Source organism: Monodon monoceros, unplaced genomic scaffold (genome assembly GCF_005190385.1).
Source record: "Monodon monoceros isolate NGI ecotype Baffin Bay Population unplaced genomic scaffold, NGI_Narwhal_1 Super_Scaffold_19, whole genome shotgun sequence".
Classification (NCBI taxonomy): domain Eukaryota; kingdom Metazoa; phylum Chordata; class Mammalia; order Artiodactyla; family Monodontidae; genus Monodon; species Monodon monoceros.
Window position 1 is genome coordinate 68369505 of NW_021703775.1, and position 14070 is coordinate 68383574.

At 38.7% G+C, this 14070-nt stretch overlaps 1 protein-coding gene across 1 annotated transcript in view; it reads left to right on the forward strand.

Moving 5' to 3' along the window:
* The first annotated feature begins 225 nt into the window (after nt 1-225).
* Nucleotides 226-14070, forward strand: part of ASXL2 (ASXL transcriptional regulator 2) — a 129865-nt gene continuing 116020 nt past the window's right edge. Inside the window, exon 1 of the mRNA XM_029231659.1 lies at nt 226-500. Coding sequence (XP_029087492.1) covers nt 444-500 — 57 coding nt within the window. The 5' untranslated portion in view covers nt 226-443. The remainder of the gene's footprint in view (nt 501-14070) is intronic.

The window sequence follows — 14070 nt, forward strand, 5'->3', positions numbered from 1 at the left end:
ACCTCCCCGATGCGCATGCTCTCTAAGCGAGGCGGAGCGCGGAGGGCGGGGGAGTGGCCAGGCGCGGCGGCTGGCCGGCTCGTTCTCCCTGCATCCCCGCGCGGGAGGCTGGGGCGCGCGCGCGCTCGTTCGCGCGGCCGGCTGCGTACAGTAGTGACGGCCGCGCGGGAGCGGTCACATGACCGTAGCGGCTGCCTGTACAGTAAGGACCCAATATGGCAGCGGCGGTAGCAGTGGTAACGGCAGCAGGAGGACCGGCCGCCCCATAGACCGCCCCCCGCGCACCACCCCCGCCGCTTCCTCTGCTTGGGTGCTCCTCCGGCCTGACTTCCCCTTTCTCCCATCTTTCCCGGCACCGCGGGAAAAACAGCGCAGGGCAGAGCAGGCAGGGAGGGCGGCCGCAGCCCGGACACGGGAGCCTCCCAGTCAGTTCAAGACCCGACATGAGGGAAAAGGGCCGTAGGAAGAAGGGCAGGACCTGGGCGGAGGCCGCCAAGACGGTAAGGAGGAGGGAGCGGACGGGAAGGCTGGGAGGATTTCGTTCCCTCGCCGCCCGCCGGTTGCAGGGGAAGGGAGGTCAGTGGCCCTGCGACCCGGCTGAGGGGGCACAAAACCGCGCTGTGAGGGCGGAGGTTAGTGTCGGGTTTGTGGTCCCTGTGGGAATGGAGGCGCTCGGCGGAAGAGGGTCACCGCGGGGCTGTGGCTTCTCCCTGCGTCTGCGACGAGTCCTCTTGGTGTTTTGAAGCTGCCTCTCGGGGTCACGACGCTCTCGCCCCCACTCTGTGGTAGCCCCCGCCCCGGCATGGGGAAGTTTCTTGGGCTTGCACAGTAACCGGTGGTTCTCCCTTGTGTGGCTGAAGAGCCCCCATTGGATGCAGATGGGAGAAGGCTTGTGCGTGTTCCCAGCCCCGGAAAGAAGAGGGGAGCGCTGGAGCTGGGTAGAATTGACCCGCTATAGCAGACACGCCGCCTGACCCCGGGCCCCTTGCCTGTCTGGGCTCCCGGCTCAGGCCGGAGGTCACGAGGCTCTTGTTTTACGTTTGTTGTTGGAGCTGAAAGTGCAGGAGGTGTTTAGAAACGAAGTAACAGGTGGGACTTGTAGAATTTTTTTTTTCTGTTTCCGTAGAGACCTACTCTGAACAAGGCAGCAATGCATGGTGGGACCTGTAGTTTACCCGGCCTTGACTTTTCCGTAGCTAAAGTGATGGTGGCCTCACGAAGTTGTAATTAGTGGATAAAACCATCTTTTTTTTTTCCTTCTAAATTTATTGTAACGAAATTTAGAGGTAGGTTTTAAAAAATAGAGTATTGAGGATGAATGAGAAGTTATGTTTTATGAAAAAGTTAAAAGCGTCCACTATGTGGAAATGAAAGGTTTGGAAAAGTAAGGTTGCAGCAGAAAAGTAATAGGATATAAAACAGCATTTTAGTGTTGGGAAGTGAGAAGGACTGGAGGCATTATCTTTAATGGTGAATCATGTCAGTAATACTTATTCAACATGGAGAGCCCTTCTAAATGAACCTTTATTATGTGTTGTGTTTTATTTTTTAAAGGGGAGTTTTCTGAAAAGTAATAAATGTTCACTGTGGGAAAACTTGTGGAAAATTATAAAATTTTAGTATAAAGAAGGAAATAAATAATGTATTTCACTTCTCAGAGCTCTGTTAACGTTTGGTATATTACCGTCCAGTCATTTTTGTTTATTTCCCCCAATCTGGGTCCTATTGTTTATTCAGCCTTACACATTTGTTTTGTAAACCTTGTGCATTTGTTTTGTAAATGTTTTGTGTTAGGGGGTTGATGAGTCTTCAATTTGTATGTGCTTTAGTTGGAACTGTGAAAGAAAGTGAATAAATAAAAGCACATTTTATTTGTTGGGTGTCTTCACTTAACCATATATCTTCATAATTGTGACTGCTGGTCGTTTCTCTCCAAAGAAAAAACTCTAGAAATAGTTTTTTTGGGTGGTGGGGAAATTGGTCCTTCACAGAAGACTATTTTACTTTGTTCTACTTGATCAATACTACCTCAGGACCTCTTTTATTTAAGGAAGGATGGTAAATTTTATTTACAGGTAAGCAGATCCCAACTCTAATTATGTTAATTAATTTTAAGTCTCTAGAATGTCATGAGTGCTTTTTGAATTATCTCTTTGGATAAAATAATCATTGAGAGATTGTGACAGGAAAAATTTGCATCTACTGTTTAGATTTTCCTATAATAAATTAGTATATTTGCTCATTTATAATAAACATTTCAAGCCTTAACTAGTTATGTGGAAGTACTTAAAAGATGTAAAGACTAGTTTAATCAATAGAGCTCTGAGTTCTGAAGGGATTAGTATATTAGTGGCTTGGTATTTTTATTTGATTCTGGCAAATGTATAAGACTTCAGTCTAAATCAAAATGAATTTTAGAAAGAGAATGGTGACACTAAAACTTTTTTTCTTTTTTCTAGTAGCCGAAATCTAGAAAACACTATTCTTTTTTTTCTTTCTTTTTTTCTTAACATCTTTATTGGAGTATAATCGCTTTACAATGTTGTGTTAATTTCTGCTGTATAACAAAGTGAATTAGCTATATGTATACATATATCTGCATATCCCCTCCCTCTTGCACCTGCCTCCCACTCTGTCTATCCCACCCCTCTAGGAGGTCACAAAGCACAGAGCTGATCTCCCTGTTCTATGCAGCTGCTTCCCACTAGCTATCTATTTTACATTTGGTAGTGTATATCTGTCAATGCTACTCTCTCACTTCGTCCCAGCTTCCCCTTCCCCCTCCCCATATCCTCAAGTCCATTCTCTATGTCTGAGTCTTTATTCCTGTCCTGCCCCTAGGTTCATGAGAACCACTTTTTTTTTTTTAGTTTCCATATATATGTGTTAGCATACGGTATTTGTTTTTCTCTTTATGACTTACTTCACTCTGTATGACAGACTCTAGGTCCATCCACCTCACTACAAATAACTCAATTTCGTTTCTTTTTGTGGCTGAGTAATATTCCATTGTATATATGTGCCACATCTTTATCCATTCATCTGTCAATGGACACTTAGGTTGCTTGCATGTCCTGGCTATTGTAAATAGAGCTGCAATGAACATTATGGTACATGACTCTTTTTGAATTATGGTTTTCCCAGGGTATATGCCCAGTAGTGGGATTGCTGGGTCATATGGTAGTTCTATTTTTAGTTTTTTAAGGAACCTCTAGACTTATTCTCCGTAGTGGCTGTATCAATTTACATTCCCACCAACAGTGCAAGAGGGTTCCCTTTTCTCCACACCCTCTCCAGCATTTATTGTTTGTAGATTTTTTGATGATGGCCATTCTGGAACACTCTACTCTTTTTTGTTTGTTTTACCATCTATAAAATGAAGGATTAAAGTAAACCTCAGTGTTGAAAAGGTTGCTGTTTGTAGGAGGAATAGGTAGAAGTAAATGTGAAAGGGATAGACAAAAGTAAATCTTTTAATATTTTCAGATGCATAATAATGAGATCAGAAAATTAGTGGTTTGACAAATGGAAAGTTTAACTTTGACCTACATTAGGAAACTGTGTATATTTATAAGATCAAGAGGACCAGGAGAAGTAAGTCTTAAACTTATTTCGTAGGCATTAAAGTCAAATGTTCTAGTAACAGTTTCAGAAAGGATATATTAAAATTATTTACTGAATATAGGCAGTATCTGCTTCTTATTTCATTGTGTTCTTGGTACCTGCATTGTAGAGCTATCCTGTTTTAGGGAGCATTATTAAAATGGGGTTGTATTCCTGACCAATGATATAGCAACAGATAAATAAAATTATTCATTCAATAATATATATGTATATATACATACACGATTTGGGGTGTTGTGTGTATGTGAGAGAGCTATACAAATTGATATGATTGCTATGAACAATCTGAAAAAGCAAAATAAGATTCATAATTATTATAAAATTATGCCAAAAGGCTGATTAAATGTAGAGTGTAGACTTGTAAAGTGTAGACTTCCAATAACTAAGGACACCAGACAGAGAAATAATGGGGTTGAGATTCAACTGAACTTGAATGCTCATTCACATTCACTACACTGGATTGTGTCCCTACTGATCTTATATTTGTTTCATATAAATACACTAGTTATAAAAAGCATTATTCAAGTATTTAATTAACAGTCTTACATGTTTTACATTTTATTATCATTATTTTTTTTTATTTTTGGCCATGCCCCATGGCGTGCAGGATCTCAGTTTCCCAACCAGGAACTGAACCCGGGCCATGGCAGTGAAATCCTGGAATCCTAACCACTAGGCCACCAGGGAACTCCCATTACATGTTTTAAATTTTAAAGGTGCCAGTGATGGTGGTGATGAAGTGATTTGGATGAGAGATCTGTAGCATAGTGTTTGGTGCAATTTAAATAGAAAAATTTGTAGTAAGCCTGAGATATTGAGAACCATTACATTGACTTTAGAACTATGTTCAAAGTTCTGCTCATTCTTTTTAAAAAAACAAAACAAAACATTGTATCATGTAAACATTTGGTGACATCCCTGAGGAATTTAGCTGTTTTTGCAAAGCAGAGCTTTCGAAATAGTATAATCATAGTATATATACTATGTATATATAGTATACAGTGTGTATACATAGTATATATACATAGTATATAATAGTATATATAATGGTATAATGATGATACCATTTTCTTTTTGATTTTTCTCTTGTCACCCACCACAACTAGGGCAGCATTAAAAGGGAAAAATGTTCTTTTAGGACAAGTTTGTTGTGATTGCAGATGCAAAAGGCAGAGAGGCAGACCTTAGAGATTGCACTAGAGGTACCTTTGCGTATCTTTGGGGAGGGAAGTGGTCAAAGTATAAGTGAAGTATGGGTGTTAGAGATGAGGAGCACAGCAGATCTTTAGCATGTGATTTGTAGACTGAAGAAAAAGTGGTTTGTTTTTATGTTTGTATTTCTATGTAGACTTTACTTAGTGGTTAATACTATTTTGAAAGCACATAGGTTTTTATTTATGTTATTTACCTAAAGTCATTTAACTTTAGGGAATAAGTTGGAAAATAGAAAGTTTCTATTAAAGGAGTAACTCATATGCTAATTATTTTATGGAGGAAGTATTGAAAACAGAAAAGAATTACTTAAAAGTAAAATGATAAAATATATGTAATGATTAGAAAGAAAAACATCTGAAAATACACTTTGGAAAAAACAGACGTATTAACTTAGAAATTTTCAGTACTCTTAATCTTTACCATGAGTAATTTTCTTCTGCTAGGAGTATGGCCGGGCCTGGTAATATCTTCTTGGATCTATATTGACTAGGCCAGAGTCCTTGTATGTCTGTATTTGTATTATATTTATATTAGAATCTTCAGGAGAGAGTTTGCATCTTGGAAAAACATATTAAAGAAATCTATTCTTTTGTAATGTTGTTTGTTTATTTATTTATTTTTGGCTGCATTGGGTCTTCGTTGCTGCCCACGGGCTTTCTCTAGTTTCGGCGAGTGGAGGCTACTCTTCGTTGTGGTGTGAGGACTTCTCATTGGGGTGACTTCTTTTGTTGTGGAGCATGGGCTCTAGGCGCGTGGGCTTCAGTAGTTGTGGCACGTGGGCTCAGTAGTTGTGGCTCACAGGTTCAAGAGCACAAGCTCAGTATTTGTGGCGCACAGGCTTAGTTGCTCAGCAGCATGTGGGATCTTCCTGGACCAGGGATTGAACCCATGTCCCCTGCATTGGCAGGCAGACTCTTAACCACTGCGCCACCAGGGGAGCCCCTACCTTATTATTATTATTAATTTTTTTTTTTTTTTTTTGTGGTACATGGGCCTCTCACTGTTGTGGCCTCTCCCGTTGCAGAGCACAGGCTCCGGACGCACAGGCTCAGCGGCCATGGCTCACGGGCCCAGCCGCTCCGTGGCACGTGGGATCCTCCCGGACCGGGGCACGAACCCGTGTCCCCTGCATCGGCAGGCGGACTCCCAACCACTGTGCCACCAGGGAAGCCCCCTACATTATTTTTAATTTCAGCTTTATTGAGGTATAACTGACATAAAATTATAAGAGATACATTTATGAAATTGCTGTCTGCAAGTCTGTTTGTGCTCAGTGATTTGATGTAACATTCTTTGCTTGAGCGATTTTCATTCTTGCCTTAATGTTGAAGTAAAGTTCCCCCTGTGTTTTGCTGTAGAATTTTGTATTATTTTCGGTTCATCTTTCCTTCTGTCCTGTTCTCATGATCCTGTCTTGAAAGCCCAGAAATTAAGGAAAAGGAAGGGAAAAAAAATCTTTTTTTAACACATATTTCTGTGAGAGGTGCTGCTGCTGCATCTCCTAGAATTATGACAGGAGCTGAGAAAATGATGTCAGATTTGCAGAAGTCCTTGCTGTTTCCTCATCCACAAAATCTACTTTTAAAAGGCTGTACAATTTTGCTGTTGGTGAAAGGGCATTATATTTTCACTACAAAAGCTGTCTGGGAGGAGGCCACTGTGTGTGGAAGATATAACTACAGGGAACTGATCAGTAAGGTTTGTTAAAACCTGCTATCTTTGTCCTTTTTACAAGAGCCTCTGAATGCCCCTCTAGTTCTGTTTTCTTTCTTCCCATATCTCATAGAGGCCATCCTCATAGTTTATAGTATTGTAGTATTGTGCAATTTAGTATTTTTAGTACAGTTTGATTTATCATGTTTTAGTGTTTTTTAAAAGGTTATTGAATATACTTAGTTTTAGAACTCTTTAGATATGACTTAAAAACAATAGTGTTTAAATTGACTTACTGTTACAGTTATATAGGCTCGTTATTTAAAAAAAAATAGAACAGCAGTATGTAGAGATTTAGTCTTGAATGAGTCACTATACTGAAAATAGGGATTAAGTGAAAGTCTGCATACACAAATATTGAAAATAATTTAGTTACCAAACAAATTAACTATAGTTATAGTTGATAGTCTGAATACAGCTTTCTGTACTTTTTAAACTTGTATGTAGAAATATGTATAAACATGTATACCTATCTGTATTTTATATACAATTCTTCAATTTGCATTCTTTATGAATGTCAAGAATGCCTTTTAATGCCACTACTTATGTATCTGTTTCATTCTTCTTAATGATTTCTTAATATTCCATTGTTTTTAGATGTACCATCATTTAAAATAGTCATTTATAGTTTTTTTTTCCCTTTTGTAACAGATACTTCAGTATATATATCTGGGCGTATGTGTATGTACATTTGTGTGAATGGAATAGTTAAGAGAAAGAGTTTGTGAACTTGAGTTAGTGGCAGTTTATATTCCCCTCCAAAATTTTGAAGGTTCTTGTTTCTTCCCACTTTTCTCTGTTATCCAAGAAATCTATCAGTCTTTGCCATTTTGATATATTAACAAAGCATTTCTTTTGTTATTTTGTTTATTAGAACTTGATGGAAATGTTCTATATCTGTGCTGTCCAGTGCACTAAGCCACTAGTCACATGTGGCCATTGAACACTTGAAATGTGGCTAGTTTGACAAAGGAACTGAATTTTGAATTTTATTTAATTTTAATTCATTTAAGCTTAAATAGCCACATTTGTTTAGTGGCTACTATTATAGAGTAACTTCCTACGCTTATTGACTGTTTGTATATTTTTCAGTAAACTTGTCTATTCAGATCTTTTGCACTTTTTTTTTTTTGCTTCCTGGTCGTTTTTATACTAATTTCTAAGAGTGCTTTGTAGGTTAAGGAAACTGGCCCTTTGTCATATGTGTCACAGATCTGTTTCCCATTTTTGGCTTTTGACTTGATTTATGCGGTTTTTTTTTATTCTGCCGACATTTTTTAATGTTTTGTAAAATATTTATTTATTTATGGCTGTGTTGGGTCTTTGTTGCTGCGCGCAGGCTTTCTCTAGTTGCGGCGATTGGGGGCTACTCTTCGTTATGGTGCACAGGCTTCTCATTGTGGTGGCTTCTCTTGTTGCGGAGCACGGGCTCTAGGCGTGTGGGCTTCAGTAGTTGTGGCATGCAGGCTCAGTAGTTGTGGCTCGCGAGCTCTAGAGCGCAGGCTCAGTAGTTGTGGCACACAGGCTTGCTCTGCGGCATGTGGGTTCTTCCTGGACCAGGGCTTGAACCCGTGTCCCCTGCATTGGCAGGCAGTTTCTTAACTGCGCCACCAGGGAAGCCCGACATTTTTTCTGTTAATGTAAATAAGTTTTCCAATCTTTACCTTTCGTGCTTTCCTAGGTTTTGAGTCCTATTAAGAAAAGCTTTCTCAAAGATTATAAGTTGAGTGCTTTTAAAGAAAATGATTAGCCGTGAAGGTATATCTTCCCCAAATAAAATACATATTTTACTGTGAACAAGTAGGAAGAAATTCAGTTTATATATGTTAGTAAGTCTGTGCTCCTTGAAGGCAGAGACTTCTAAATGTTTCTACCTGCAGAGCTTAACTTGCTTTCTTGTACGTGAGTGCTAAATCTTTGTTCACCTTTTTTTATTGGATATAAAAGAGAAGACACTTCTCACATTCAAGAGAGCACAGTTTGAGTAAAATTAGTCAACTATATTAAGTACTGTTTGCCAGGAAAACCGGTTGAATATCTTTTTTGTGAAAAAAAGAAAGAAAGTTATTTCAAGACACACCAAGGTGTTTGCCTCCCAAGACCCTTTTGAATTACATTTGGACATAGGGAAGTTTCTGTGATAATTCTTACTTCTGACCTTGCTTGACAAAAACTAAAATAGGTTAATGGTAAATACAGATGTACTTAGTCCTGGGCATCAAGGGACATTGTAAACCTTATTAATTATAGCGTCTTCTCAGTAATTTGATCTATGTTTTAGTAAAAAATTATGTTGTGAAAGACTTTTCATTTGAAAATTCTTTGGCTGCTGACATTTAGCAGTTGATACTACATTTAGAATGGACTTTCATTGGAGTTCACAGCTTGGGATGGCCCAAATCATCTTGAATCTTTAACCCACTGATGTCTGAATTATTCAGTAGCTGGTTTAGCCATATTCAGTTTCAAATAAAGTGCTTAATGGTGTTAGTGACTTATTCTAAATAGTAACATAAAAATTTAAATGTGTTGCTATTGATTTATAGTGATTAGTTTCCTATCTGATTTGAGTGGTTCTGACAAATTTTGTAAGTTTAAATGGATGGTACCCATGAAATGGGTTGATATTTTAGGAAAGCTTTTCTCTTTTACATTGTTTGTGTGTGGGGGAGAGAGAGAGAGGGAGAAAGAAGATGTCAAAAAGAGATGGATTACAAGATAAAGGTAATAGAAGAACACTTTTCATGCATATCATTAATCACCTATGAAAGACACAATGAGGAACATAGGACTGTTTTTTTGGCTGAGTGGTGCAGCCTGAGGGAGCTTAGTTCCCTGACCAGGGTTCGAACCTGTGCCCCCTGCATTGGGAGCGCAGAGTCTTAACCACTGGACCACCAGGGAAGTCCCAGGACTATTTTTAATGGCAACTTGGGAATAACTTTAACAATCTGGATCTGATCTTTATTGAGTTTATTGTGTCAGCTTGAACAAGTTATTTAAACCAGTGCTCAAACATTAATGTGTAAAAGAATCATCTGGGGAGCTTATTATAATGTAGATTATTATTCAGTAGGTCTGCAGTGTAGCCAGAGATTCTGCATTTGTAAAAAGTTCACAGGTGATGCTGGTGGTTTGGTCTAAGAGCCACATTTGGAGTTGTAGGGATTACACTAAGTGTTCTCAATTTCCCCAAACTGTAAAATAGAGATAATAATAGAATTTACCATTTGAAGTGTTAGGTGATTAGGCTAGAATGTGTGAAAAGTTCTTTGTACAATGCCTAGTATGTGGTAAGCACTGTTTGTTAATATTACTGAAAAATTAGTAAATGTAGATCATTTTATGTTTCTGAATGGGAAAACTAAATATTGTAAAGATGTTATTTCTTAGCAAATGGGTGCAGAGGTTTGAAACAGTTCTAATGAAAAGCCTCTAACCTCAGGGACCCCATTTGCCACTTGTTTCCCAAGGTCAGTGTGGAATCACACAGAGACCTAAACTAGCTATGGACAAGTTTGGGAACCCACTGAAAGATCCATCTCATGCTTTAGGAGATTCTGCCCCAAATCTCACTCTCTTGACTTATACTTTGTGAACTGCTGTGGCAAGGAATGGCAGGCAGCCTCTGGTTGCTGAATGGCTCCTGGCCAAAAGTCAGCAAGAAAACAGAAAGGGACTAAAACCTGCCAACAAGTAAGCTTCGTGGTAAGCCTGGAAAAGAATACAAGCCCAAGCCTCAGATAAGTTCACAGTCCCAGCTGTCACTTCAGTTTCAGCTCAGTGAGACCTTAAGTAGAAGACCCTGTTAACCCATGCCCAGAATCCTGACGCAGAGAACTGTGAGATAACTTTGTATTGTTTTCACCTTTTATAATAAAATAAAATCAAAAAATAAATTTGTGTTGTTGAGGCTGTATAATAGCAAACTAAAAGTATTACTGAAATTTGGTGGAGGAGGGAACATGGTAAGGTTGGTCTCAGGGAGGGTTTGGCCTGGGTATTCAGGGGTAAATATGGATAAGGGTATTCCAGGCAGAAGAAAGGCTGAAAAAATGCAGCATATGTTGTATGCATGCTATTTACCTTTGAGTATTGTGAAGTGTAGTAAAAGAAAAGGCCAGAAAAGGTAAGCTGGGACTAAAATGTTGTGAGTTGTATAAATTGGGTGGACAAATATTTTTATTCTAGGAGTTGTAGAGAGTTTTTATGCAATAACATCTGTGTTTTGGGCCATTTGTGGGGTGTATTGTAGAGAGCTGAAGAATCTAGCTATGGTGAGGTTATAAGGGTTAGAGTGAGGCTCTCTTGAGTTAGAAGGATGGGCGGGAGTACACATTTTTTTTTTCTTCTCATTTTATACCTATTCTCTGTACATCTGTCCCACTTACAGGTCTCCAACAGAAGCCTATGTATTAAGTTCTGCCAGTCTCCTGAAGTGTTCATAAATACAGGAGGTTCTGGAATGCTCTTCAACACAACAGAATTGTATGATTCTTGAGAGGAAAAAAGAAAGTAAATTCTTTCCCCAGTTATTCTAGCTCATGTTGATTTTTCTTTTCTCTGAATTCTCATGCCACTGTTCTTTCCATTCTACTATCCTGTGTGCCGCTGGTCTTCAGGTTTGTTGAGGTGGTAGAATCAGTCAGGAATCTGTGTTGCACAAGTCCAGGGGGAACCATTCATATTTACATATTGTATTTATGTGAATATTGCTTCCTGGAGTTGTGCACCACAGTGGCTCTGGGTTCCATGATGCTTTTTGTGAAAACATCATTAAATATTTGTGACAACACCATTAAATATTGATATATTTATTTCTGATAAAAGGTAAGAATAGTTTTGCCAGGAGAAAACCTATTACAAGTTTGTGATAGGAAAGTCACACCTTGAGAACAGATGGGTGGGCGGCAAGAAGGGCATCTTTTCCAATCTTTCATTTAGTATTGGATTTACTTCATGTGTATTTCCCAGGTCTGTTTCCTGGCAGACAAGAGGTGGTAGCAAATGACAAAGGTTTAATGAAAATGTTTCCTATTAGCTGTATATTTTTTGTGAACACTTATTACCAGGTTGAGAAAGTTCCCTTTTATTTCTAGTTTGCTGAGAGTTTTTGTCATGAATGGATGTTGAATTTTGTCAAATGCTTTTTCTGAATCAATTGATCATTTGCTTTACTTTTCAGACTTTTAATATGGTGGATTACATGGATTTTCAAATTTTGAATTGCCTTGCATTCCTGGGGAAAGAAACCTCACTTGGTTGTGGTGTATTACACTTTTTATACATTGCCAGATTGGATTTGTTGAGGACATTTATGGTTATGTTCATGAGGGATATTAATTTGTAGTTTTCCTCTATTGTCTCTGTCTGGCTTTGGTATCAGGATAGTGCTGATCTCATAAAAAAGGAAGTCTTCCTTCCTATTCTATTTCCTGAAAGAGATTATAGTTGATCATCACTATTCGTGGATTCAGTACAGTTGACCCTTGAACAGCTCAGGTGTTAGGGGCGCCAACCCTCTGCACAGTCAAAAATCCTTGAGTAATTTGTAGATGGCCCTCCATATGAGCGGTTATTCCTTATCCATGGTTCCTCATCCATAGGTTCAACCCCCTTGAATCGTGTAGTACTGTAGTATTTACTGTTGAAAACATTGCACATATAAGTGGACCTGTGCGGTTAAACCTGTGTTGTTCGAGGGGCAAGTGTATTTGTGAATTCACCTGCTTGCGAAAATATACTCCTAACCCCAGACAGTGCTTGGCACTTTTGTCCATTCATGGACATTTGCTGAGTGGCAAAGCAGTTGTCACCTGACACTGAGGTCTCTGCTGAAGTTGAACAAGGTGATCTTCTGCCTTTTCATTTCAGCTCTCATAGTGAAAATGTGTCCTTTTTGTGGTCTATTCAGTGCAGTGGTGTTTGCATTTTTGTGCTTTTTGTTGCTGAAGTGCTGTCTAGTATTCTTTTTTTTTTTCATCTTTATTGGAGTATAATTGCTTTACAGTGGTATGTTAGTTTCTGCTTTATAACAAAGTGAATCAGTTATACATATACATATGTTCCCATATCTCTTCCCTCTTGCATCTCCCTCCCTCCCACCCTCCCTATCCCACCCCTCTAGGTGGTCACAAAGCACCGAGCTGACCTCCCTGTGCTATGCAGCTGCTTCCCACTAGCTATCTATTTTACGTTTGGTAGTGTATATATGTCCATGCCACTCTCTCGCTTTGTGTCTAGTATTCGTAAGTGCAAGAAAGCTGTGATGTGCCTCATGGAGAAAATACCTCTGTTAGATAAACGTTGTTTAGGCGTGAGTTGCAGTGCTTTTGGCCATGAGTTCAAAGTCAGTGAGTCAATAATATGTATTAAATATCTTTAAACAGAAACACACATAAAGACAAGGTTATGTATTGATCAGTTGCCAAAAATATGACCAGAGGCTTGCAGGAACCTAACTCTGTATTTCATCTAGGAGCGGTGCTTCAGTATTTGCTAATTTAGTTTTCATGGTGACTTTATAGAACATAACTATTGTGAATAATGAGAATGAACTGTATGTAGAACTAGTGTTATTTCTTCTTTAAATGTTTGATAGAGTTCACCAGTGAAACATTCTGGGGTCTGGAGATTTCTTTTGTGGAAGCCTTTTAACTATAAATTCAATTTCTTGTATAATTGTAGAGCTGTTCAGGTTATCTGTGTCTTCTTGGCTAAGTTTGAGTAGTTTGTGGTTTTCCAGGAATTGGTCCATTTCATTTAAGTTGTTGAGTTTATGTCTGTAGTTTGTAGTATTCCCTTATCGTTCATAGAGTCTGTAGTAATATATCCCCTCTTTATTCTTGATAACTGGTAGTTTGTCTTTTCCCATTTTTTTCTGCTAGAGATTTACCAGTTTTTTTTTTAATCAATTGAAAGAACCAGCTTTTGGTTTCATTAATTTTTTTCTCTTTTTCTATTTTCACTCTTATTGATATTTACTATCTTTATTATTATTAGTGGTCACTTTTCATTCTCCCCTCCTACCAGCCTCTGGTAACCACTAATCTACTTTGTGTGTCTGTGGGTTTGCCTATTCTGGACAGTTCATGTAAATGGAGTCATACAGCATGTGGTCTTTTGTGTATGGCTTCTTTCACTTGGCATAATGTTTTCAAAATTCATCCATATTGTAGCATGTATCTTTTTTATGGCTGAATAATATTCCATCATATGGATATACCACCTTTTATTCTCTTCATCAGTTGATGGTTATTTGGATTGTTTATACTTTTTGGCTATTATGAATAATGCTGCCATGAACATTTCATGTACAACTTTTTGTGTCAACATATGTTTAATTCTTTTTGGTATATAGGAGTGGCATTGCTAGGCCATATGTTAACTCTATGTTTAACTTTTTGAGGAATTACCAAACTGTTTACCGTATCAGCTGAACAATTTTACAGCACTACCAGCAATGTTTGAGGGTTCTAATTTCTCCTTGCCAACACTTGTTTTCCTTTTTTTCCCTAA